At 39.3% G+C, this 26,885-nt stretch overlaps 1 protein-coding gene across 1 annotated transcript in view; it reads left to right on the top strand.

Moving 5' to 3' along the window:
* LOC149305984 (A disintegrin and metalloproteinase with thrombospondin motifs 18-like) overlaps positions 1-26,632 on the top strand; it is a 68,475-nt gene extending 41,843 nt beyond the window's left edge. Inside the window, exons 12-23 of the mRNA XM_089540395.1 lie at positions 530-678; positions 4,869-5,041; positions 5,449-5,579; positions 6,472-6,595; positions 6,988-7,232; positions 13,125-13,266; positions 14,019-14,145; positions 17,087-17,291; positions 18,173-18,364; positions 18,655-18,867; positions 20,226-20,373; positions 23,300-26,632. Of these exons, the coding sequence (XP_089396521.1) occupies positions 530-678; positions 4,869-5,041; positions 5,449-5,579; positions 6,472-6,595; positions 6,988-7,232; positions 13,125-13,266; positions 14,019-14,145; positions 17,087-17,291; positions 18,173-18,364; positions 18,655-18,867; positions 20,226-20,373; positions 23,300-23,415 (1,965 nt within the window). The 3' untranslated portion in view covers positions 23,416-26,632. The remainder of the gene's footprint in view (positions 1-529; positions 679-4,868; positions 5,042-5,448; positions 5,580-6,471; positions 6,596-6,987; positions 7,233-13,124; positions 13,267-14,018; positions 14,146-17,086; positions 17,292-18,172; positions 18,365-18,654; positions 18,868-20,225; positions 20,374-23,299) is intronic.
* The last annotated feature ends 253 nt before the right edge of the window (positions 26,633-26,885 follow it).

Genomic DNA, 26,885 nt, shown 5'->3' with positions numbered 1-26,885 from the left:
ATGAATATAGCTGAAAGCAAACCATCTGCAAAAAGGAAACAAACCTAACTCAGGTCTTTGCTACTGACTCTGGTTTCCTTCAATCCCCTTTCTTAAACTTTAGATATCCATTGAATCCCCTTTATGATGTATTTTTCTTCCTATCTACTTTAAGCCTAAGCTTCCTTTCTGCTCTGTTTAATCTTGTCTTATTTCTTATATCTGGGCCCGAACAGAGAGGCCAAAATAAAGTTGTTTTGGGTCACTTTGGAGGTATGCTGTTTAAATGACACACACATCTTAAAAGGCCAGAAGCTGCACCAAAGCCGCTCTCCAGTCCTTAGGACTGGAACATAGCTTTGGTGTGGCTTCTGGCCTCTTAGGACGCATGCATCATTTAAACAGCATACCTCCAAAGTGACCCAAAACAGCTTTATTTTGGCCTGTCTGTTCAGGCCCTCTGATTCTTTTTAAAATCTTGTCCTGCCATCTTGGCAAGCACTAATGCAGCATTGTTGTTGGTTCTTTTTGAAAACATTCTTTCCTACAGTGGTGTCGAAGGGGCCAATGTGTCCGTTATGGAGACCATGGGCCTAAACCTGTTAATGGCCAGTGGTCTGCTTGGTCTGACTGGTCCGATTGCTCAAGGACCTGCGGAGGTGGAGTTACATACCAAGAGAGGCACTGCAACAGTCCAAAGTAAGACACTGATATAAAACATCAAGGATATGAGAATGCACTGTTTTTATCATTATTTGTGATGCTCGTGAGAAAGGCAATGCAGTAGATGCTTGTGTTCTCTCTGTGTACTGTAGTAGGTTGACAGCATATATAACCAATGCATCCAAAGAAGTGGGTTTATATCCACGAAAGCTCATGCAAAATTAAATAGAATAGGCTTAAAGGTGATGTCGCATTTCTTTTTTCATTTTTCCTCAACCTTCCTCCTTTTTATATAATAAAATCTGACCAATGGAATGGTTTCAGACTCTTTTCTGAAAGAAGTACTTCTGTTCAGCCAGCCAGACTTCAAGATACTGGAAATTTAAATGGGCTCAAGCAGGGCATTTTTCTACCCCAATTCTCATTTTAATTTTCCAGCTGACATGTTATTCTGTAACAATCCACAGCTTTAGTCATTACTGGGAAGTGTTTTTATCATTGGGATTTGGAGTGTGATGCAGGGCTGTTTACGCCTTGCATTTGCTATTTGTAAGATTTTTCATTTCTGCAAACCTTGGGGTTCTTTCTAGTATGCTGATACCGTCCTCTTGTTTCTCGGAGGTCCTTTTTTTTGGCTCCGGTCCTGTTAGCACTCACCACATGAGTTTAATATTAGAAGTATGTCAAAATAATTCTTAATTTACAATTCCTGTTCCTATGGGTTTTTTTTTAAATTATAAAATAAAATAAAGTGGGAACACAAGAAGCTGCCTAATTCCAGATCAGCCTGCCAGTCAATTTATTCCTGAGTTTTCAAAGCAGCCTTTTTCTAATCCAGATATTAAAACACAAACCAACATTTTTAAATTACAATAGATTCCACCAATATGTTAGACAGAATTTCATCACTGTGAGAACTGTTTGACAGTAGAATATGCTGCCATAGAGGATGGTGGACACTCCTTCTTTGGAGAGCTTTAAAAAAGGGTTGGATGGTCATCTTTGGCGGTGACAGCTTCAAGCTGCCACTTCATGCCAATCTGTTCCAGGCTTAGATTCAGGAAAAGGAGGAGTAAAACTAGTAGGAAGGAGTATCAATAATCTAAGATATGTGGATGACACCATATTACTAGTGGAAAACATCACAGACTTGGAACGATTATTCAGGAAGATCAAAGAAGAAAGTGCCAAGGCAAGTTTAATGCCGAGCATAAAGAAAACAAAAACAATGACTTATATAGGGCCTACATTCATTCAGCCTAGACAGTGAGGAAATCGAAATAATAAAAGAGTCCCTGTTCCTTGGATCAAATATTGCTTAGAAAGGAGACTGTAATCGAGAAATCGGAAGAAGACTAGGAATGGGAAGAGCAGCAGAATGACAGCATAAAAGAGTAAAGATATATAACTGAGCACTTAGAATTTGTGAAGTCGAAGGCTTTCATGACAGGCATCCATTCACTGGCCTGCTTGGCCATTGAAACCCAATGGATGTCCTTGGACAAGTCATACTTTCTTAGCCTCTGAAGAAGGCAAAGGCAAACCACCCTGAACAAGTCTTGCCAAGAAGACCCCATGATATGGTCTTAGAGTTTCCATAGGTCAGAAACAACTGATATATCCATGCACTTTTCAAAGGCTATTCACAAGTTAAGACTTATTCTGGGCAAAATTTGCACATGGTTGTTTTTGCAGAGAAAACACCATTATTATTATTATTATTATTATTATTGCTTGCACAGGAACGAACATAGAAAATAATATTTCTAAACAAAAATATTACTTATAATGTAGAAAAATCTGATTCCTGTAAAGAAAATGCTGTCCTTTGTACAAATCAGCCATGTGTGAATTTTGTGCAGAGTAAGTCCTGAACTGTGAAAATTCTCCTTTCCTTCCACATAGAATGACTGTGAAGAGACGGCATGTGGTGAAAATACAATGTGTGGCAATGGGTATTCAGCATCTTATTTAATGGTGACATTTGATTGTCTCAGTTATACAAATGCTTTGCCTGGCATAAAGAAGTATATATAATAAGAATGTACAATACAAATGGAATGTGTTGAGCTTGTAAGAAAATTGACTCTGGTATTCTGACTATTTCCCAGCATTAGATACATCCTTATAGCACCCAACACCTTGAGAGGTCATCTACAGTACAAGAGGCCTATGCAGATTTGCTAAAATCATTATGTTTGTACAAGCTGCTGCAACATAAATTCACGGATCTGTTTTCCATACTTCACAACATTTTACAATCTAGATTTTTTTTTCTTCCCTGAGAAAGAAATAGATTGCTTAATTTAATAGCTTGGCTGTAAAGAACATGAAGAGTGCCCAGGAGACGTAAGGTCGTAGTTACTCATATCTGTGGGATTGAGTCTTACCTGCTTCATAATAGCACATTGTTCACTAAAATATTAGAATGCAATTTTAGACATCCATGTACTTTAAAACCCACCAAAAGCAGCAAAATAGCTTCAACATATGTGTACCTTTTATTGGTTGTGTGCTGTTGCTTGATCAGTGATCATGAGAAATGCAGCAAATGGAACTGGATTGCACAAATGAAACAATAATTAGTTTAATACTAGAGGGATGGAACAAGTGTGGAGTTCCATACATTCCATTTTGTATAGGAAAACATATAGAAAATACAGACATGTGATTGCCTGATCTTAACCCAGTTTATTTAAAAAAGAAGAATGATTTTTAATGGACCACAACAAAGAAATGAAGCTAAGAAAAGAAGCTCTTATGGATCAAGACAAAATTACATCTAGTTGCTCATTCTGCTTTAAACAGAACTTGGCTGACTTACTTTCTGGAAGTGTAAAGGCAGTCAAGAGAGAATCTTCTTCTCATAGTTCTAGAACATGGCCACATAGCCCCCAAAACCCACAAAAAACTATGGATGCCAGCCATGAAAGCCTTCAACTTCACAGTCTTCTATTCCCTTCCCAAATATCCTGTTGTTGCTGTCAGCACCCTTAAATTGACCTCAGTTCATGGCGAACCTGTCTATGAGACATCTCCAAGCCCCCATATCTTCCATTGCTCTGCGTAGATCTTGTAGATTCAGGCCTGTGACCCCCTTGATTCATCCACCAATCTATCAATCGGGTGTTATAGCAATCCTAAGGTGACTCTATCATGGGGTTTCTTGGCAGATTTCTTGACTGAGAGTATGTGACTTACACAAGGTCAGCCAGTGGGTTTCCATGGCCGAGCTTGGAGTCAAATCCTGCTCCAACACTGAAACCACTATACCATCCTGGCTCTCATTCAGATATCAACAACAACATAGATTCAGTATTTAGAATGATTTGTCACTGTTTGCAAGAGGATTGTCTTCCTTTTATTGCAGGTTTTCTGGGAAGGTGGTTTTCGGATCATCATTCAAAGACATACAAGCCACAGAATAATGTTCCAACTTGTTTTGTAAATATACAAGAATGCCGAACAGAGGGAATATATTTTATTTGCAAATTGCCCAGGGATTTATGCATTATATGTATGTACATTTGTATGTACATATGCACTATTCATTAACCTGAAAACGCTCCCCAGACCCTTTTACATTGTATAAAAGAGTTCTGGATCAGCACAACAAAGATTTGCCCAAGGGTGCCTTCATGACATGTGTATTCAGGAGACATGCTTGGACGGATGATAGCATTTGCTCAGAAATGTTTGAACAAAACCCATCTTGTGTGATGAAAAATTACATCACGTAAAGATTACATTGTAATGAGCCCAAGAACTTTGGAGTACTGAATTACAACTGATTCCTTTCTGAATACGGCACAATAAAATTACATTTGAAAAGTAACTAATTAGTTGAAACAACAGGGGAGAAGGGAGTAAAAAGTAGAATATGAAGTTACTTTTAATGGACCTTTAGGGCATTTTACAATGGGGTTTGTTTCCAGGACCATCCTGCTCCCAAGGATACCAAAATCTGTGGATTCTCAAGTCCCATTAAAAACAATGGCATAGTAAAATAGTGCCGTTTATACAAAATGGCAAATTCAAGGTTTGATTTTTTGGAATTTAATTTAAAAAAATATTTTCAAGCTGTGGATGGTTGAATACATAGATAAAAAATGTGTGGATATAGAGAGCTAGTTGCAATTACAATTCAGGTTGATATCATGAATTTCATTGCTGAACTGGATTCAGTGCTTGGGGCTGGAAATGATACTTTCTTTTTTTCCTTGTAGGCCTCAGCATGGTGGCAAATTCTGTCAGGGATCAAGTCGTGTTTATCAGCTTTGCAACACGCAGCTTTGTCCGTTCGGTAGTCCCGATTTCCGCGCCCAGCAATGTGCCGAGTATAACAGCAAACCTTTCCGTGGATGGTACTACAAATGGAAACCTTACACAAAAGTAGAAGGTAGATCAGTAATAGTCTCAAGTCATTTCTTTTATGTCTTAGCTTATCTTGTATGTGATAGTCCTTGTAGATGTGCACTGCTTAGATCTCGAGGAAAAGCGGTATAAAAATAAACAGCTTATTTATTATTATTATTATCTATCTTGAAAGCTAAGCAGTATCAGATCTGGTTGGTAGTTGGATGGGAGTCTGCCAAGCAATTCCAAGGCTGGAGGGTATATTTCATAGGTAGGCAATGGCAAACCATCTCTTAAGTATTCCCTGTCTAAGAAAACCCTATGAAGTGCAAGAAGTCACCATAAATCAACAGGCAACTTGAAGCCACATACACACACTTAGAAGGCTTTGGGCTAGAATATCAACACTGTTTTTTAAACTGTGTAATTAAACTCTTAATGTCTTTTCAGAGGAAGACTTCTGCAAACTCTACTGCACAGCTGAGGATTTTGACTTTTTCTTTGCAATGTCTAATCGAGTGAAAGATGGAACCCCCTGCTCTCAGTACAGCCGTGATGTGTGCATCGATGGCATCTGTGAGGCAAGATTAAGCATAAAGTTTTCCCCCTTGTAATGGTTTCAAGGCAATTCATTGTTAGATAAGAGTGTGAATGCATTTTGTGTTTGAAGATTGTGCAGGACCATAATTGAATCTGGCCTATTTGGAGCAATGTAATGAGTCAGTATAATGCCAATTTATTATTAGAGGTAGACAAATCTGCTAAAATCAGATTCCTCCAGTTTCTCATTTTTCCAATCTAAATTCATCTTGCATTTGGAGATATATTTAAAAACATGGAAATTTGTACACCTTTAACTGTATTTTTCACCAGCATACCAATTTTATATGCGCCTTTCCCTACACGTGGATATTTTTGTTTGCATTCTTTGACTAGAGAAGTCCTCCGCAAACTATGGATTAGAGCAAGCAATTGTTCAGAAATGTGGCTTTAGCTATGTGTGCATCAAATTGGGAATTGAATACAATTCTCCCCATCTCTTTTCATAAGATCAGCTGGCATCCTATTGAGAAGTTATGTCATTGTACACCAACTTACAATCATGTAAAGTTGAATTGCAATGTTATGGAACATTTGTATTCTCAGGACTGGAATACAGATATAGCTGTGCTATTGGGATCATCACACAAGTGGAACTAGCAACTTAGGAATTGCACAATGGTCCCAATGCCCAGTGTGTCCTGCTGTGCAATATGGCATCTTGTGTAGTGCACCATTGTTCATTGTTGAAATTCACTAGCATTATTGCATAGTGTGTCAGTGATGTAACTCCATCATTTTAAAGTAACAGTTCATTGAAGCAGATGCAGAATCTTGGACATCATTTTTGAGAAGAACAATAAAGACCCTCCTTTCCCATTATTAAAAAAATAACAGTTAAATTGTCTTTCAGATTGACTTTCTTTCTTCCAGAAAGTAGGATGTGACTATCAGCTTGGATCCAAAGCTGCTGTGGATGCTTGTGGAGTTTGCAAAGGAGATAATTCTACGTGTACCTTCTTTTCAGGCCATTATCTGACGCAACATAAAACTAATGGTAAGAGTAAGAAAATCCCCCATGGGATTTAATCCAGATACTTTTTTTTACTTCTCCTCCATGGTGCAAGAAATCACTTATAAAGTGCTTCTTTAAGATGCTTATCCATCCTCTTTTTAAATACTTCCATGTCCACCACCTTCTGGGGAAGTCTATTCCACTATTAATCAGCTGTTATTGTCAAGGTGTTTAGTCTTTCTAATCTTTAGTCAAAACTGACTTTCTTCTAATTTGAATCCATCGGTTTGAATGCTATCCTCAGAGTAGCATAAAGCACTTCATCTATAGGTCAGTCCAAATATCTGAAGATGGCTATGCAGTCTTCTGCTCTTAATGAAGGAGTATGCTTCTCTTACAACTGGAACAAAATGTTACGTTTTTCCTCTTTTTAGATTATTACCCCATTGTTACAATTCCAGCAGGAGCACGTAGCATTGAAATCCAGGAATTGCAAATGTCTAGCAGCTACCTTGCAGTTTGCAACTTGAATAAGAAATACTACCTAACCAAGGACTGGACAATTGACTGGCCTGGAAAATTCTACTTTGCTGGGACAATATTTGAATATCAATGCTCTTTTAACCACCCAGAGAGACTTACTGCAGCTGGGCCAACGAATGAGACCCTCGTCTTTGAGGTAAGCTTCTTCCTGATCATTCTGTTCTTGAGATCTGTTTTCGAATTCCCAGTGGGGCATTTTATTTGGTGCAACAGAGTAAATTTTGTACTGAAGGGAAGAGAGCAGTGGTCCTATTTAGGATTGTTCATGATGCCATTCTCACTAGTGTAGTAATAAATATAAGTATGGTCACTCTTTATGATGGTCTTTATCATCCATAAATTCAGGCAGTTGTGTTGAGTCCAGCAATCCAAGCTTAGCCATTTTCATCTCCAAGAGGAGCAAGTGCATTGTAAACTCAATGGCTCTTAATTGCTTATGGAAAGCCAAACCACCATTGCACCATCAATAGGTCAGAAAAATATACTGTTGTTGGGAAAATCCTTATATATACATATACGTATACATACACACACACACACATATATATTTCCTATGGAAGCTTGGTGTTTTTTCGCAGTCAAAAAATTAAGGAGCCAAAGAACTGAAGTAGTACAATCTTAAACATGAATCTCCAATATTGAGAAAGAATATGATTGAATTCCCATAAAATAAAGCGAGTGTAGCACCAATGCAATATGTAAGAGATGGTTGGGATATTTAAAAGTGGCCACCGCTCACAAGGATGAAAGCTTTGAAGCAGGAATAAAATGACTAATTAAAATCAATAAATCATTTCCAACACTCTTTGTTGAGGAAGAAGATGTAGGAAGGAAACCAGGTGAAAAGACTTTACTGATAATTTAACTGCCGCTGGGTGAAAGTCAGTTTGGCATTTGTAAGCCCTCTTTTTATTATTAGCTACTAGATGATAAATTAGCTCTGATCTCCCCTAAAGAGAGAATGCGTCGGATAAAGCAAAGCTCCGCTTATGAGATACAGATGTAAATGTAAACGTAAGGGATAAAAGGATTTCCCTTAAGTGAAAGGGATTAGATGGGTCGCATCCCTTAAATGGGTGTATTTAGTGCACAATGTTTACAAAAAGAAGAGAGGGTGAAAAATACACACGATAACAAATGAAAACCAGGTGATGGGAGAATGAGATCATAGGAAGGCCTTTCAGAGGCTACCTTTTCTTGTCAATGCCTTGAGCGGGATTGCACGAACCCTCATTTTTAAAAAACGTTGTTTTGAATCCTGCTTTTAAAACGCTTACTACAAAATGCAAGGTATATAATAAACTTTGGCTTAGAGTTCAAGCACTTTTTGTGTCCAAGTGGAAATTACCATTCCTAAAACCTGCTGCCATAAAGAAAAGTCTTCTATCCCTCTTAATCAATACCTATTGCCTCCTGGAAGTAAACCATTGCTTAATCAATACCTATTTCCACTTTACTTCTTTCTGGGCTTTGAACTAAAAAGAGAGCTGATTCTTTATTTATTTTATTTATTATGGTATTTATATCCTGATAAAGGCTATCAGAGCGGCTTACAATTATTATTTTTAATTAGACGGTTAGATTAGATTGGATTAGATTCTTGCATCTTCAAAACAACAACCTAAATACATATTGTGCAACTTTGCATGGCCACAATCAAGCAATATGTTTCATTTCATATTGCTAGTGCAATGAGTCTTCAAACTTGCGTTAAACGGATCTAATTATTCAGTGTAATTAACTAATATTAGTTCTAATGGCTAAATACGATTCCTACCTAAAATCTGGATGGAAAGTTGACACCGTAAAAAAAGAAACACTGTAGGAAGCTGTCAATCTAAAGAAAGCATTGGCATACTTCTAAACGTATTGCTCAACTGACCCACAAATGTATACATCCATTTACACATCTGTAATAGTCAAGGAAGTGAAAAAGAGGAAACGGCTGCAACCGAGAAATGGATACAAAGGCGGTTATGAGTATTTATTTATTCTGTTTTATCCTTGAAATCAAAATTAGCAGAAAAATGAAAAGAGCTATTTACTTAAGAGGGTTCAATACATCCTTTGTTTTAACTTTCTTATAACCTAACCAAACAAAGGTTCTTCCAAATAGATTTCCACATCTTAGTCATAGAGTCTGTAATTTTTAAATATATATAAATACACACACACACATCTATACACACCATTGTAAATTTTATAACACTGCGCCTTGTGGTCAAAGCTGCTGAGTGTTGTGTCTGAAGTCAGGTGGCTGGTGTGTTAAAGGTAGACATTAAGCAGTTCTGTGGAAGACCTGGAAATATTTAAGGGGATGTTTGCCAGTTGTAAAATTGGGAGCAAATGCCAGTTGGCTTGGATGTCTCTGGAAAGGGTCCAGTTAAGTAGACTGAAGCACTGGAGGTCTTTCCAAATGTGTAGTTTTAATAACACGGTGGTGTTCACCAGCAGCAGATATTAGATTTCCATGGAAAAGCTTTTTAACCCAACACTTGACACTGTTGTAGGAAGAGATAATGCCTTATGCTCTGCAAGTTCTCCTTACTTTACAAATGACATCTTGGCAATAGCTTTGCCTTTGCGATGGAAAATAAATGTTATGCAGTGTTTTAGTGGTTCTTAACCTTCCCTTCCCCATGGACCCCCTTTAAATACATTTTGTTGCCACGAACCACCAAGACTTAACTCAAGATCTGAAAGCTTAAAGTGCATGAAATATTTGTTTAAAATTGCTGAACAAGGGTCTACAGATTTGGAGAGAAGGAAGAAATAAGTAAGTGCAGACACTCCTATTCCCCCTTTTTAAAAACTGAAATGATATCAGATGATGATGGTGATGGTGATGATGATGATAGCTGAACATTGAACTTTGCCCAAAATTATTTTTTTAATTTTAATTAATTAAGTAATGAGAAGGTTGGTGCTATATTTTATTTACAAGCCTTGTTAGATTGGGCTTAAAGATGAACCTTTATACTACGTTCTGAGCCCACATTTTCCAAATTATTTATATACATTGTTAAAATAAACAAGATCAGAGAACTTTTTTTTTTGCATGAACATCAATACTTTCATCAATACCTCTTATATAGTTCTGGAAAATTTACTTGTAAGTGTGCAATGAAATAATCATTGAATCTAAACTTTATAAAGTGATCGTTGGATACTATTATTTCTTTTCTCTGTGTGTACTTCTCATTCATGCACACACAATATACATTTGCTAGCTTTCACTGTGGGTGGGTGCAAAAGAGAAGATGATTATACCCTCAGCGCTCCATAAAATGTCATGCGTTATTTTACATGCGCCTGGTATTAGGTGTTTCTCAACCCTGGGCCTTGCAATAAAGCAGAAAGCCAAGCTATTCATTTGCTGGATGAATATATATATATATATATATATATATATATATATATATATATATATATATATTTTTTGCTGGACTAAGTCATATATTTCCAGTTTGGATCTCTACCAGAATTCATGGACTGAAATAGAATCTGGGTAATTGGCTGGAAAATGAATTGTCCTTCCCTGTTCTCTTTTTCTTCCTTCCTCCACCTCCATACAATACACTTTCCTACATAGTAGTGAATAGTGAGCTCCCTAGATCTTGTATGTTATTAAAGTTTAAGAATTTCTATTAATGTTTTTCCATTGCCATGGCTTGAAGCTTCCTTCCTTCTTTCTCCATGCCTTGTTCATATTCCAAATGGTTAAAATCCCCTTTTCTATTTTAGAGAAGGCTGTCAGGTGTAGAAAGAGTCCTTGGTGAACATCTTAACTGTCCTAGAAACCTGAGAATAGGAGTTTATAAAATGCTTTTCGTTATGACAGCAATGGTATTAGTGCTCTTTCTTTTGTTACTGCAATGTGATCTGTTTTATAAAGCAAGGTATTTATCTTAAGCTTAAGCATGCATTTTATTTAGTTAATTTTAATTATGATCTTGCAACTGTGGGAGATTGCAATTTTAATTATGATCTTGCATTGCAAACTGTGTTTGCAGTGGTCTTTGGATTAAGCAACAATCTTATCTTTTTAAATAATAGTAACCAAGCATTCTTGTTTCTCCTCAACTACCTTGCATTAGAATTATGTTAATAATAATAATACGTTTAATTTATAGACCGCTATTCCGCGATGATCATAGTGGTGTACAGTAAAAATTGTAATACAATACAAAATACAAGGTGACAGTTAAAGGAGGGAGACGCCTCGTCCTTCAGGCAGTCCCTGATGTTGCTGGGTCTGCCTGATCGCTCCCTCTGAGGCCAATGTTGTTGTCATTGTTGTTTGCCTCCAAGTTGTTTCTGACTTATGGTGACTCTAAGGTGAACCTGTCATGGGGGTTTCTTGGCAAGATTTGTTTAGAGGAGGTTTTGCCATTGCCTTGCCCTGAGGCTGAGAGTATGTGACTTGCCTAAGTTCATCCATGGGTTTCCATGGCTGAGCTGGGAATTGAACCAGAGTCTCCTCTCCAGTTGCATGAAGAAGGTATTTGTGATGAATAGATTATTGGCCTCACAGGATTATTTAAATATGTGAAGAGAATGTCATGTAGGAGAAGACGAAACAAGCTTGTTTTCTGATGCCACTGAGACTAGAACACAAACCAGTGAATTCAAGTTGTAAAAATATTATTCCATTAAATCATTACAAATAATTACTTCTTCACTATCAGAGCTGTTCAACAGTGAACAGACTTCTTTGGAGGGTGGTAAACTCTCCTTTGAACCCTTAGATTTTGGATTGTCATCTCTCACATGTTCTTTACATGGCAGAGCATTGAACTAGATGTCCCTTGTAACCCCTTTCATTCCTTGAAACAACACAAACAAGTATCCTTAAAACAAGCTCACCTTGTTCTGTCATTTCCAACTATCCAATGCAAAACACGCACTGTTCTGTTAGCTGCGCTCCTGTTTGCAGAACTGTTTACATTAAATATTGCAGATGCAAAATCGCAAGTATTGCAGCTATTGGCGGAAAGTGTGTTGCAAAATAATGCGATTAAAATGTGTTTACATCTGAATGTTCATGTGGATTTTGTTTTGTTTTTACATCATATAGTGTGCACATATTAAAACGTGGCATGAGCTGATTTTCCCCATACCAATTTGAATGAAATTTCTTTTCCGGGCTTTAAATATCTAATTTTATGCATCCCAAGTTTTGAATTCCATCTGCAAATGGTAGGAAAAAATGCTTCTGTGGGATACAGCCATCATGTTTCTTTAAATTTTCCTCTTATCTGAGTTGAAACAGTTGGAAATCCCTCTTGCTAATGACTATTGGGCTCTACATGTAAAATTTACAACATGATAAAATGAAATGGCTCATGATGGAAAAGATAGACATGCCTACAAACACAAAACCAAAATGTTATTTGGAGTGGCTACAGTGCAAGATTTATGAGCTGGAAGACCTGAGTTCATTTCTTTATTACATACGTCTCCCATCCCCAACTTTAGGGATCTCAGGAAATACATTGAATTTTCTCTTTTTATTTGCTCAGACTCCCTGTGAAGACTTACATCCCCAGCCAACACTTAAGTAAATTCCATTGCCCTTCTAGTTTGTTTTCAACGTATGACAACCTTAAGGCAAACCTATCACTATCTGGAAGCCAATTGGAGTGACATGTGAATTTTACTTCAACACTGGTGATGGCATAGCATCCTCCACTGCACATGATGTACTCTAGTTTTTAAGAGTCTGGCAACATGTGTAATATACACAGCTTTGATTTGCAATTTGCATTTTCTTGTTAAATCTAACTGAAAGGAATGCCTGATAGCTCAGGGAGAACAATAAGGAACTTGCTCCAAATAGCTCCCTGAAGTGAATGAGCAAACTTTGGAGGCAAGAGGTCTTTCAAGATACCCCAAGGTCTCCAGAAACTCAGGGCAATTTGGAGCTAAAGATCAGGATGTGAGCTAAAATTTTGTCATATTTAATGAATGAATTCCTTTCCTCCATTCGTGATCTCGTCTTTTCTTTCTTTCTTTCCAAACCGTTTAGATCCTGTTACAAGGGAAAAACCCTGGAATTGCTTGGCAGTACACCTTCTTGAAGATGATCAACGAGAATAAGATATTCACAAAAAGACACAGCTACATGTGGGTGACAGTGCAGTCCGAGTGTTCAGTCACATGCGGCGGGGGTACGTAACCTACTGAGAAAATTGTAAATCTAGTTCACTATTCAGTTCACCGCTACAGGTGGATGGATGGTGGACCTCTCATTCATGGCTGCAATAGCCCATCCTTGAAAAAAGTGGGGAAACACCATGCCACCATTCTCTGAAGATACCAGCCACAGATGCAGGTGAAACATCAGGAATAAACTCTTCCAGAACATGGCCATATAGCCTGAAAATCCCACAAAAACCTATTTTGATATATTATTGAGTCCCTTTCCAAACACATAATTCTGTTCTATAAAGTAAGTTTCCCTAATCTGAGACCCTATAGATCAGTGGTGCAGAAAATGAAGCCATGGGCCACAGGTACTCTAAATCAGTGATTCCCAAACTTTGGCCCTCCAGGAATTTCAGACGTCAGCTTTCAGAATTCCTAACTGTTGGGTATGGTGGGAGTTGAAGTCCAGATTCCTGGAGGACCAAAGGTTGGGAATCACTGCTCTAAACCATGCATTAAATTTAATTTAAAAATATTATAACCAATCTTCAAATAAGTGATGTCTCAGATGAGCCTGGACTGTCCTAAGATACATTGCAACCTGATGCAGACTCATCACCTACCATCCCACAGTCAAAATATACAATGTCTAGGATGGGTCGTGAATTTCAACACACTCTTTAGTGTCTTTCTAAACTGCAGGATCAGTCTTTTTCTTTCTTCCATGTCTGTTTTAATCACTGTGTGTTTAATTTTCTTGATTTTTCACCTGTAGGACACTTGATATCAAAAGCTGTATGTTTACAGGACCATCGGACCCGTGTCAATTCCTCCTTCTGTGGCCCAAGGACAAAGCCTTTAACAGAGACAAAGATATGCAATGGAAATCCTTGCCCAGCCTAGTAAGTTACGGATATAACTCTATTCCAGAAACCTAATACTGTCTCCCTTGTGTTTGAAATTTGCAGACTTTAAGATCTGATATCGCTAGTCAAGGGATGGAGTAGAGAACTATATCCAGGTCTACAATAGTTGCATAGAATCATAGAATCATAGAGTTAGTAGAGACCACAAGGGCCATCCAATCCAATCCCCTGCCATACAGTAACTCACAATCAAAGCACCATCCAGCCTCTGTTTAAAGACCTCTAAGGAAGGAGACTCCACTACACTCCGAGGGAGTTTGTTCCACTGTCGAACAGCCCTAACTGTCAGGAAGTTCCTCCTAATGTTGAGGTGGAATCTCTTTTGCTGGAGCTTGCATCCATTGTTCCGGGTCCTAGTCTCTGGAGCGGCAGAAAACAAGCTTGGCCCCTCCTCAATATGACATCCCTTCAAGTATTTAAACAGGGCTATCATATCACCTCTTAACCTTCTCTTCTCCAGGCTAAACATCCCCAACTCCCTAAGGCGTTCCTCATAGGACATGGTTTCCAGACCCTTCACCATTTTAGTCGCCCTCCTTCGGACACGCTCCAGTTTCTCAATGTCCTTTTTGAATTGTGGTGCCCAGAACTGGACACAGTATTCCAGGTGGGGCCTGACCAAAGCAGAATAGAGTGGCACTTTTACTTCCGTTGATCCAGACACTATACTTCTATTGATGAAGCCTAAAATCACATTGGCTTTTTTAGCTACGGCATCACACTGTTGACTCATGTTCAACTTGGGGTTTACTAGGACTCCTAGATCGTTTTCACACATCGTATTGTTAAGCCAGTAGACTCAAAGTAGAAATCAAACTAGTAGAATCAAAGTAGGAATAGCCCAAATAGCCAGCCCCATGTCCAATCTGTTTGCATCATCGGGTAAACTCATCAAAGGAAACTGTGAGTGGCAGTGTCTTAATCAGATAATACCACAAACACTTTAAGGTTGTTTTGAGGGAATAACTTATGATGGGGGACAAACCTCATTTCCACGCTTGAGGCAAATGGCTCGCCAAGTAGTGGGCATACCATACAGTAGCAGTTATTTTGAACTATCAGTTTTCACCAGCGATGAATGCATGAAAAATATTCATACTCTATGCCAGCTTTACATATCCAAGACCATTTCACCGACAGAGTACAATTCTATGCAGATATATGCAACTACAAATGTTTATTTATATCTAGCTATATCTAGATAACTAGATATTTAAAACCACACACACATACTTATGTGTGCACAGAAAAAGTGAGAGAGGAGAGTCACATACACTCAGAATGCATACAATCCAAAAGGAAATTATAGCAGAACCACAAGAAAGTAGAGATAAGATTTAATTGGAGCAAGACAGCATGTGACAATTTCAGCAATTTCATTGCCTCGCCTTAAGCCACGCCATTGTCTGCAAACTAATTTGAAGTAATCTCTCTAGCCAAATAATCTATTTGCATGTGATTAATCTTCTGCCAGACGTTTATTTCAGTACCCATGGTATCTGATGTTCACAGACAGAAAAGCCTTCTATTACATTTCCTGCTGGGTTTTTTTTCCAAGTTGTTTGTATTTGCCTTTTAATTGTGGTTGGCAACTTTTTAAATATAGCCTTTATTTTAATTGATGGAAAAGCCACACAAGTAGCTATCGTTGCCTGCCTCTACCATTATTGTAATCTGCATGTGTGCTTTGAAGCGGAATATGTGGATCATAAATGTGCCATTTGCAGATATTCAAATGGAAACCCTCTCCAGATAAAACCTGCTCCTGATAGCTCAGGGCTGCCTCCATGTCATTCTGGGTTTTAATCCAGACTTTAGAAAAGCTATCTATGGTCCTAGAGATCCAAGCATGGTGTTCTGGTTTGAGTGTTGTACTATGACTTTGGAGAAAAGGGTTCAATCCTCTGCTCAGCATGGAAGCATACCCATGACTCTGTAGTTCAGGATTTCCGATCTTAAGTCTCCAGGTGTCATTGGTTTACATCTATGCAAATCACCTGTGTTCATTGTTTTTGTTTTCTTTATGTTCAGTTGTAAACCTGCCTTTTCTTACTTGACTTTCTTCAGTAATTATTCCAAGTCTGCTAGTCATATGCTACCAGCCTCAAGAGAAGGCAATGGCAAACCTCCTTTGAATAAATCTGGCCAAAAAACAAAACAAAAACCCCTTAGGGTTGCTATTAGTCAGAAATGACTTGAAAGCACACAACAACAACAACAACAACAACAACAGCATTATGTCATCTGAATATCTTAAATTGTTGTTGTTCCTTCTTCCAATTTTCACACCTTTCTCTGAGTCTAATCCTGCTTTAGATATGTTACATTCAGTGTACAAGTTAAAAAGATATGGTGATAAAATGCAGCATTGCCTGACCCCTTTTCAACTGGAAACCATTTGAGAACCACTGCTCTAGTCTATAGTGAAGGTCTGAGAGAGTGACTGCTATTCCTTTCAACTGGCGAGATAACAACAGCTGGATGATGCCTAGGCACCCCCATTTTCCCATGGTCACCAACTGACCTGCAGTTGCATAGAGGGAAGCACTGTACAAAGAGATGCAGAGATACCTTCTCCTTCAGAGGGTGGATGGCCATCTGTTGGAGATTTGACTGAGAGTTCCTGCATGGAAGAGGGTTGGACTGGATGGCCCTTGTGGTATCTTCCGACTCTACGATTCCACGATTCTATGATTCAGCATCCCCAAAAGTGCATACAGTGATGTAACCTCCTGTTTTAAAAACTTAAGTTAACTACAGGATTGTAGTCCTTATATTCTCCAAGCAAAGATGTATGCAGAGGACTGTCGCTGCTTTCTGTCATTGTTTTTTGGTGGCATAGTGACTCTGTAGCCTTCAACCTTTTTCTGGAATCCATTGTCTTCTCCTTGGATGACAAATGCATTCTTTCTTGAAGTTGGTCGGCAGGTCAGTGGAGTGACTGCAGCAAGTCCTGTGGTGGCGGACAGCAAAGTCGGCAGATCCAGTGTGTCCAGAAAAGGGCTTTTCAGAAGGAGGACACTGTGCCTCATGCTCTCTGCCCAGTAACAACTCCAGCACAAATACAAGCATGTAATAACCAAGACTGCCCACCGGAATGGAGCATTGGACCATGGGGTCAGGTAATTTCAGAGAAACAGTTGACGTTACCTTATGGGGTGTTATTATAGAAGATTTTCATACCTGGCTGCATCACTGCTAAAACGTCTCCCAAAAGTCCTTAAAAGGGGAAGGAATCTCCTGTGTCTGAACGCCAGGTGCATTTCCCGAATCGTCATGGAAATGTCACTCCTTCTTAGCATCCCTGAAACGTTCCTGGGGAGCGAAATTCCTCTGAACGCAGTTTGCGTTCATAGGAAATCTACTCCCCTTGCGACAATACAGAGATGCTAGAGGGAGCCACATTTCCATGGTGATTCAGGAAGTGCGCCTTGCGTTCAGACACGTTTTAGCAGCGATGCCGCCAGGTATGAAAATCTTCATAGATAAGAACATAACAAGACAGTGCTTCACCATTCCAAGGTTCTGTCTAGTATAGGACCATCTTGTCTCTTACAAACCTACCCATGCTTTGAGATCAGCTGGGAAAGCCCTTCTCTCTGTCCACCATTACTATAGGTTCATCCGATGGGAACATGAGAGAGGGCCTACTCAGTGGCTGCCCCCAGGTTCTGGAACTCTTTCCCTAATACCGTGATACAGCTTAAGTCTGCATTTAGAGTCCTAGTGGGTAGCACCTGGACTCAGACAAATCCTGATATGTACACACACACACCCTTGTTTCAGAACAATATAAGGTGTCAGATAATTGCTGTCTTGGAACATTGACAAGACATAAGTATCACAAATTTTCAATCAAGGTAGGGGAGGGCAGAGTTCTGTGCCCCAAAAAACAGTGGGATATACAACTCTCCCAAAATGGCTGAAACCATTTGATTTGTTGTTCTACTGTGATCTGTGTTAAGTTGCTAACATCAGACTTTTCCCCTCCATTCCCATAAAGTGTTCCAAAACATGCGGAAGAGGTGTTATGAAGCGAGAGGTTTTCTGCAAGGGTGCAGGACCCTCCACACTGAAAACCCTGCCAGAGAATATGTGCAACCGCGAAACAAAGCCAGAAACACAACAGGCGTGCGTGTTGGGACGGTGTCCCAAAAATGATCAGCTCCAGTGGGTGATTTCTTCATGGAGTGAGGTAAAACAACTGCCCTGCTCTAATACTAGGGCTCTAATACTAGCAAGCCAGTGTTTGTTTATCAGACTATTTTATATTCAAAAGAATGGCATGATTTTCCAGCAACATCAGTAGCTGATCATGTACAGTTGATAAGAATATGAGTTGATTTGACTTATTTCTATTCTAGGGACTGTTCTTTCCATATTATTTCTGCCTCCAGTACAATTTTTTTCTTGTTGAAGAGTTAATGCCCAGAAACATACCAACTTCATTAACTAAGCTATGCCTGTATGCTTTGTCATCCACAGTGTTCTGTCACCTGTGGCCCAGGGGTGAGGAGGCGAGAGATGCAGTGCAGTGAGAAAAGTATCAATGGCAAATTGATCACTTTCCCACAGCGACGTTGCCGAAATCTTAAGAAGCCCTATGTTGAACTAGAAGAGGTGTGCAACCGAGGAGCATGTCCTCTGCACCATTTGTACAGTAGAGTGTCCGGATGGTATTCTTCACCTTGGCAACAGGTAAAACAAACCAATTCATTTGGAAATATTTAGTAGCCATTTTGGAGACTTCTGTCTGAATTCCTGGCACTCATGACACCCAAATACGATCAATACATTTCCCATTGCTCTGAAAGCCAGAAAGTTGGAACATTGACAGGTACACACTTGGTTGCATAAAGCTGATATTTAGTAGAAGCGTGGTCTAGTGTGCAACTATTGTGTAGCCATATAAGTGTGGATGTTTACTTCTCAAACATGATTTCAGACACTACTTCTCAGTGCTCACTTACTATGAATATCCAAGCCATTACCTTCACGCATTACCCACATGAAAGGAATGTTAGTATGATCAAAGGCCAATGGCACAATAGTATTTTCAGTGCACAAGTAAATGCTGAAACATAGGCTGTTTTTATTCAGATGCCCACACTAAGTCATGCCTATCCTGATTTCCTCACTAGCTCCATCTTGGAGTGGTTCAATGCAGAAAAGCGTTCAACATAGACTAAATCAGGATTGGGCAGTGTGGCATTTGGGGGTGCAGACTACACTTTGCCCACCCCTATCCTAGACAGAGGGCTCTTAGTGCTTCCAGTCAATCAAAAATGGTACAGAAATGTTGTCTTTCCCTCCTTATGGGTGTTATAAATTTGTTTTGTTTTTTTATTAAAGGAGCAGAAGAAACAGTATGTTAGAACTGGAAGGTTACAAATGGAAGGCATCAGTATTTGAACCCTTCACAATATTCCATGTTTGGGGCATGGTTAGGTACATATATGGTATTCTGACATATAAGGCAGAAGGTCTCACAAACACCTCTCCCCATATGTGCTAGAACAAAAATACACGGGGAGAAAATAGTGCTTACTTGTGGCACCTAAAATCTGCTGCCTAAAGCCACCAACACATTCTGCCTAATTGTAAGGATGACTTTGCCTGGAGTGCCTGCAGTGTCAGTGTAGGAACAGCAATAACAGCAGCAGCAGCATATTGGTCTAACTGACTCATTTGTCTGGAAACTGATAGTCACTTATATAACAGTGCTCCTGCTGTTATAGCAATGCTACATTCCATGGTCCTTTCCAGATCGTTCTTCAGAGGGCTGTAGTATGGCTGTACCTACAAATCTTGGTACACAGCATCCTCAGGGATTTGCAAAGACAGTCTGGAATTCCTTCATTTTTTTGATTGATTAGTGGCTCAGTCTGTAACTTGTTTCCACAGTGTTGAAACAAGCTTCTGCATTTTGGAACTTACTTTACTGAATGGATCCCATATCCCTGATACATAAAACTTTGAGTGCATAGTGCTTAAGATTCACATATCCCTGAGACAAGCACTTATTTGATTACACAAACATTTTCCCCTCCTTGCAGTGTACAGTGACCTGTGGTGGAGGAGTGCAAACACGGACTGTGCAGTGTCTTCGCCATGGTCAGACGGCTACAGGATGCCCTCCTCATCAAAAGCCCACAATGTCCAGAGCCTGCAATACTAACTTCTGCCTAGTTCCTGAAAAGAAAGGTACAAAAACAAGGAAAACCCTTTGAAAAGTAAATGTGTACCAACACAGTTTCCCCAAGATTTTCCATTTTTTTCCCCTCAGAACTGGTGGACAAAAGCTAGTGATAGCTAACCATTTGAATTCGTAAGGCAGTTGTTTCTGAGTGGTGGACAAACTGAGCCCAAGCAAAGCTGAAACTATATGCCAGGGGCAGTCAAAGTCCCACGTCTGCCCTAAGGGCTATTTCCCCCCCACTTGCTGACCCACTGATTTGAACAATAAAAGCACTAAAGCCATCAGAGCAGCCATCAAAGCTGTTTATAAGGTCTGTTTTTAAAGAGAAAAATGTATTCTCACACTGGTGGTGCAACAGGAGAAATCCATCTCCTGCATATCTACCAAGTGGGCCTTTGATGGACTGCATTCTCAAGAGGGTCCTTCCTGAAGATCTGGTCAGTCAAAGAAGGTAGACAGTCCCTTATATTTGGATCTTGGTTCATCTATGTTTATTTTTGCCCCCTTTGTTTTTTTTAACACGTTTGTTCCTCATCCTATTTCTCCCCGTTTCCCCCCTTCCTTTTTTGGAAAGACCTTATTCAATATCTGTTATTCATTTGCTTTAGCCTCATCCCTTCCCCCTCCTTGCAGCTGTAGAAGTCCTTTTGACTTTATTGCAACTAGGTCTTTGGGGCCCTGGAGATCAATTATCTCTTCGCCGTGAGCTAAGTCTCTGTCTCCACCAGTGCGCACAGCCAGCTGTGCTGGAACTGTATTGAAGCCAATCACTCTCAATTACCCACCACATAGTTCCAGCCTGGTGAGTCATTGGGGAGAGATCATGGGAAAGAAATGAGCCTTTCAGGGAGAGTTAACATGCTCCCCTAGACAAGCCGGACCTGCTCTTCTGCTCATTTTCCTCCATTTCCATCATTTGACTTGGTAGTGGAACTCACAGCGTTTAATTCAGCTTGCTTTGGGATGTGAAGAGCAAATATTACTTACAGGAAAGTCATATATACCCCGGCAGAACCAAACATAAAAGAAAGAATAAGTGTCCTATCTAATAGTTGCTATAAAGTTGATGCAACTGTGTGGAAACCGTTGGAGGGCATGCCAAATGTTTGAGTCTACCAGCTTCCTAGTCTTACTATGCAACCCTGTGTACATCCATGGCATGTTAAAAAGGTGGCCAAGATCTTATTAATGGCGCACAGAGGCCTAACAGTGGGTTGGACTGGATGGCCATTGTGGTCTCTTCCAACTCTATGATTCTATGATTACATCTGCATATACCTGCATATCTGCTATTTTTCAAGTACAGTTATATCTAACAGTAGGGGCAGTCCAAGACATTTTTTCCTGCCTGAATGAGAGCATCAAATAATGCCTTCTACCTACAAAGTCAAGGTACATAGTGGCCACAGCCTGCCAAGTTATTCTGGTAGATAAAGCAAAAAAATCCACAGACACTTCTCCTTGACAACAAAAAATACAGTAGCAAATTAAATATCTAATGCACTGCTCTTTCGTGGCACTTCAGATCTGCTGCCTGAAGCTACTGCCTCACCTTCTCTCATTGCAGAACCAACCCTGTCTAAGAGGTTCGCTCTAGAGGTAGCCTTGCGGAAAACATAATTGAGCTATATAATCTTTCTGGCAATGAAGCAGGTTGTAGGATAAATTAGGGATATAATTCTTTACTAATTTTCTTTTCAAAGAAAGCAAGGAGTAGTTTCAGCAATTATTTTGCAGTGAGGAAGTGTTCAAAACCTACAGTTTTCAAGGCCTATTCAGGACTAATTATAGGTTGAGTTTGCCTTATCCAGACTCCTGAAATCCAAATATTCCAAAACCCAGACCTTATTTCACGAGTGGCTGAGATAGTGGCACCTTTGGTTTCTGATGGCTCGGTGCATACTCACTTTGTTTCATGCACAAAATTATTAAAATTGTACAAAATTTGTGTTGATCTATGACCACAATATAGATTCTATTCTATAAAATTAACTTCAGGTTTCTGTATAAGGTATATATGACTGCACTGTATATTGCATAAGGTGTATATGAAATGTAAATGAACGTTGTGTTTAGACCTGAGTCCTATCTACACTATGTATGTATATGCAAATACAGATATTCCAAAGTTGAAACAAATCTGAAATCCAAAACACATCTGGTCCTAAACATTTTGGATATGGGAGACTCAACCTGTATGTTCAAAAGTCACACACAGTTACTTTTTCAGAGAAAGCAGCATTGTCTGTGGAGGAATTCACCTTTTGTGCACAAGAAATAATATTTCTGAATAGAAAATGCAATTTTATGTAAAGGGAAATACGTTCTTTCAAATAACCTGGATCAAAGCTGTATAGAAGTTATTTCTAGACTATAGCTTCCAGAATTTCCCAGTCACTGCCCAGCATGGACTAGGAAATCTAGTCCAAAAGTAAAGGGTTAGAGTTCAGACTCTAAACCTGTTGTGCTCAGTTTTGTGCATTGAGGTAACTTTAGTAGTGTATCTGTCCTCCTTGGGATCTTGGTCCTCTGCTAGGCAAAAGACTCTTACCAGCTTTGACTGAAGTGATCCATATCTCAACAGAAAGGGGTCCTCTAAAGAAGCCAGGAAATAGATTTAGGTTCTCTCATGAACTACTTGTTTGCATGAGAGAACCTAAACAAACCAAATGTGTTTGCATGAGAACCTATATCTTCTGCAGAGAAAGCTAGCATTAGTTTGGGGATCAGGGACTTCCAAAGTAATAACACTGTAAATGAAGCTGTTTTGCAGGTTTCTTAGGATCCCGTCAATGAATGTTAATAAGATTTCACATGAAGAGAATTTTTATGAGACATATAAAAATTAAACTTGCATTATTATCAGCCTGCTAAGCTTCAGTACTCAATGCTATAAATTAAATGAACTTACCTGAAATTTCCTTACTACAGATGATCCCTCTTGTGTGGACTTCTTCACTTGGTGCCACCTGGTCCCCCAACATGGTGTCTGTAATCACAAATTTTATGGCAAGCAATGCTGTAAATCGTGCACATGGAAGAACTGACACAAATGGTCTAAGTCTCAGCTTTTGATGCCATTGAGTCTTCCTTTCAACTGATGGTGAATTGTTTTGCAATGCCTTCTGGAACCAAGCTTCACAGAGATTGCGAGAGGACATGATTTGGGTATTGTAGAGCCGTGTCTGCTCTGGTACAACTTGAGATGAATGATACGTAGAGAAGGGCTGGGTTGTTACCAACAACTAGGGCTTCTTGTCTTTATGGTGTCCTCTGTTGAAAGAAGAAGACAACCAACTGCTTCATTTATGGCCAAAGCCAGTCTTCAAAATGGAGTGGCACATTTGGCATGGTGCTCTTACAACCAGGACATGTGACAGTACTATGAAGAACTACATTGCCTGTGTTGATGTCTTAGCAGTTCTCTGAAAGAAGGAGAAAATACTCAAGAGAAATTGCAGAAGTAAACTGGGAGACAATGCATTGCCCTCCCTAACGTAGGAGTGATGTTATCCACAATAATCACATATGCTGCACTAGCTAAATAAAAGAAGGCTGGGAGACCTTTGGCCCTCTCTGTGTTTTCAACCAGTGCTACTCCAAGGTGTGGCACATGGACTAGTGTCAGTCCATGAGCCCTTGGCTGCCAGTGCCAAGCAAGTTGCCAGGAAAGAAAGAAAAAGTGGTAGCCAGTGGGGAGAAGTGTAGTACTGGTCCCTGGCACATTGGGAGTCGGGGAAAGAAAATACTAGTTCCCACACCAGATGCCTCCAGGTTGCTCTTTAAACTAAAAGTCTCATAAATTCTTAGCCTTTGCCATAGTTGTTAGAGCTTCTGGAAACTGAACATATGGAGGCCTAAATGTTTCCTGCCCCTGAGATAAAGGTGGGTTTCTATTTTACTTGCTGCTGGGAAAGGAAGGGTTATAGCATGGTAGGACTGTTAATTTTACTGTGTCCCTCTTTCAGTTTTGGCTAGTACTCAGGCATGGTTTACTAACCACTTGAGAGGCAGGCACTCCTTGAGTTGCCCATCCAGAAGAACAGCATGGGATCTTTTATAGCATTGCTGCGTAGTATGAGCAAAATAGAATTTCATACTTCAGCTAACTTATGAAATATACACATCTGCTGTTAGGCCTCATTATTATTACTGCTGAAACATAATTATTGCCAGAGTCCCAGAATTCTATAAACACACTTAATAGGTTACCAGTCAATTTGGTTTTGAATGTTTGAGGCTTCTGTGGAATTGGGATGTTGCTTGTTAAAAAATACAGGCTGAGATTCTGCATCATCAGATGTAGCTACTATGGGAGAGCTGCTTCTGCCAGTGCCATAACTACATCCGCCAATCCCACCCCTTCAAAATCTACCTTTTAAATCAGGCAGCAACCCAAATAAACTGAGAAATGGAGCACTGGGAAATGGTAGCTGCAGTGGTCTCTAGTTGGACAGCTAGAGAAAACCCTCAGGTCTTTCATTTCCCAGTGCCTTGATCTGGAGGACATTGGAAACCCTCTAGTTGGAGCACTACCCAGTTTAAGAGGGAGATTTTGGGGATTACATTCTGTCATAAGTGTGAATCTTAAAAGTTATCAGAACGTAAGTCTGGCTAATATTGAACAGGATGCCAGCCATAGTTTTTTCTTTCTTTTTTAGCACAAAATTTGGGTTTTCAAACATGAAACATAAATGAGAAAACTCAGCCGTTGCCACAAAAGTATAAATGATATAAACCTGTGGACCAGTTTCTGGAGGCTATGAGAAGGAGAATAAATTCAAATGTGATTCCATAGTGTTGTTATTTCTTTATTGTGAGTATTGACATAGAGAAAAGAACAAATTGTATGGCCATTTCAGCAGTTGCTGTTCCAGTGACCCCATTGTGCAAATGAGAATTAGTTATGCTAATCCAAATGGAACAGGTTGTTTCTTATCCTATCTTCATTTAGCAGCGTGAAAAGAGGGGCATTTTGACTCAGAATGGGGAAAACCATCATTTTCACTTTCACTGACATTTGATGATGATGATTTAAAACACCCTGATATGCCTTATCTCTTGGAACTGGAAGAAATTTGGTAACTCCTTCATAAAGGAACTAAACTCTATCTCATCTGTACTGTACAAATTCAATAGGCAGAGCTTTTTGCCAACATGGAGAGGATCATATTGTTGTGCCTGCCTTCAGATAACCTCTCCAACAACAGCAACAACAAAAAGGCAGTTATTTTAATTCAGCACCACGAATATAATTGAATATACAAAGATTCAAATCCAGACTGGCCTTGATGGACAAATCTGTCAATTGCTGGGAGGTGTTCCTAGACTAGCCCTAGTTTCCAGTGATGAAAGAGGGTTAGAGTTGTAGTGCACCAATATCTGGAGGGCTCCAAACTCCCCATCCCTGTTCTATGTGCAGATCTGCTGAATTTAGTTCTTTGTTCTCATTTTATCTCATATATTTTGGATCAGATATACTATGTATGTGTGCCACATAATTGTGATATCACCCAATCATCACATAATTAAAAAACATGTTTTGTGCCTGTTGCCTCTTTCTGAAACCACCTGTTCCAGCTGAGTAGGATTTTATTTGCCCATGTTTGTGAATGTTTGTATATTCAGAAGCCAGTGGGATCAGGACACAATGTATTTTAAATGTGAAAATTTCAAGTTAGGGAGAAGGCAAAATAGCCTCCACTTTATCCGTGCCAAAACCCCTATGGCAAAAGGAGGGTTGTGTTCTGGTCCAATTTTCTGGGGAATGGTTAAAAAGGACTTTTAAAAACATCTTTCTTCCCAATCCCACATCTTGATTTGATGAATGTAGTTCAGTTTTACTGCTTCCTAAAGTATCATTACCGAACTAAAATTAGCCAGACCAGCACTAATGACAGACGGTGGTCAGCTAAAATTAGCAGTGGCTTTTCTAACTTATTAAGAACACATATACACAAGCACACACACACACCACACACAGATTGCTTAAGAAATGATCATTAGAAGCATTTCTGAAATTTTAAATACCTAGTTTCTTGAACAATTGCAATGTATGCTTTTGGGGAGGGGAGGTAGTTCTCGTCAATGCCAACTTTTGTTTTAGAATTGTCTTTATTATTTGCAGTTCCAAAATTATTTATTAATGTGTAGCTTTCATTTCCCTTCATTTGTATTTCATCACTTGCTTCCCAAGTAAGTGGCAGCAAAAAAGATGTTACATAGAAATATGGATTGTGATGTAAAAGGAAAAAATGCAAAGTATAAAGTGTACTATTTAATTATTTTATAAGTTTTATAATAAAAAATACTCTTAATTATTTCATTATGTTTGGTACCTGTACAAGTCTTGAATAAACTATTGAAGTTCAATGTATATTCAGAGTAATGTCATTTGTACATTCCTTGTTAATAGAGTCAGCCCTCGGTATCCGTGGACTTGCCATCTGTGGAAGTCAGTATCCATGGATGAGAAGCTTTCGTTGTCCCCAATGGTGGCACATGCATGAAGCCGTGC

Source organism: Sceloporus occidentalis, unplaced genomic scaffold (assembly GCF_023333645.1).
Source record: "Sceloporus occidentalis isolate IW3139 unplaced genomic scaffold, rSceOcc1.0.p SCAF_10, whole genome shotgun sequence".
NCBI lineage: Eukaryota > Metazoa > Chordata > Lepidosauria > Squamata > Phrynosomatidae > Sceloporus > Sceloporus occidentalis.
Note: the sequence above shows the minus strand (reverse complement) of the source record. Positions and strands in the feature narration are given on the sequence as shown.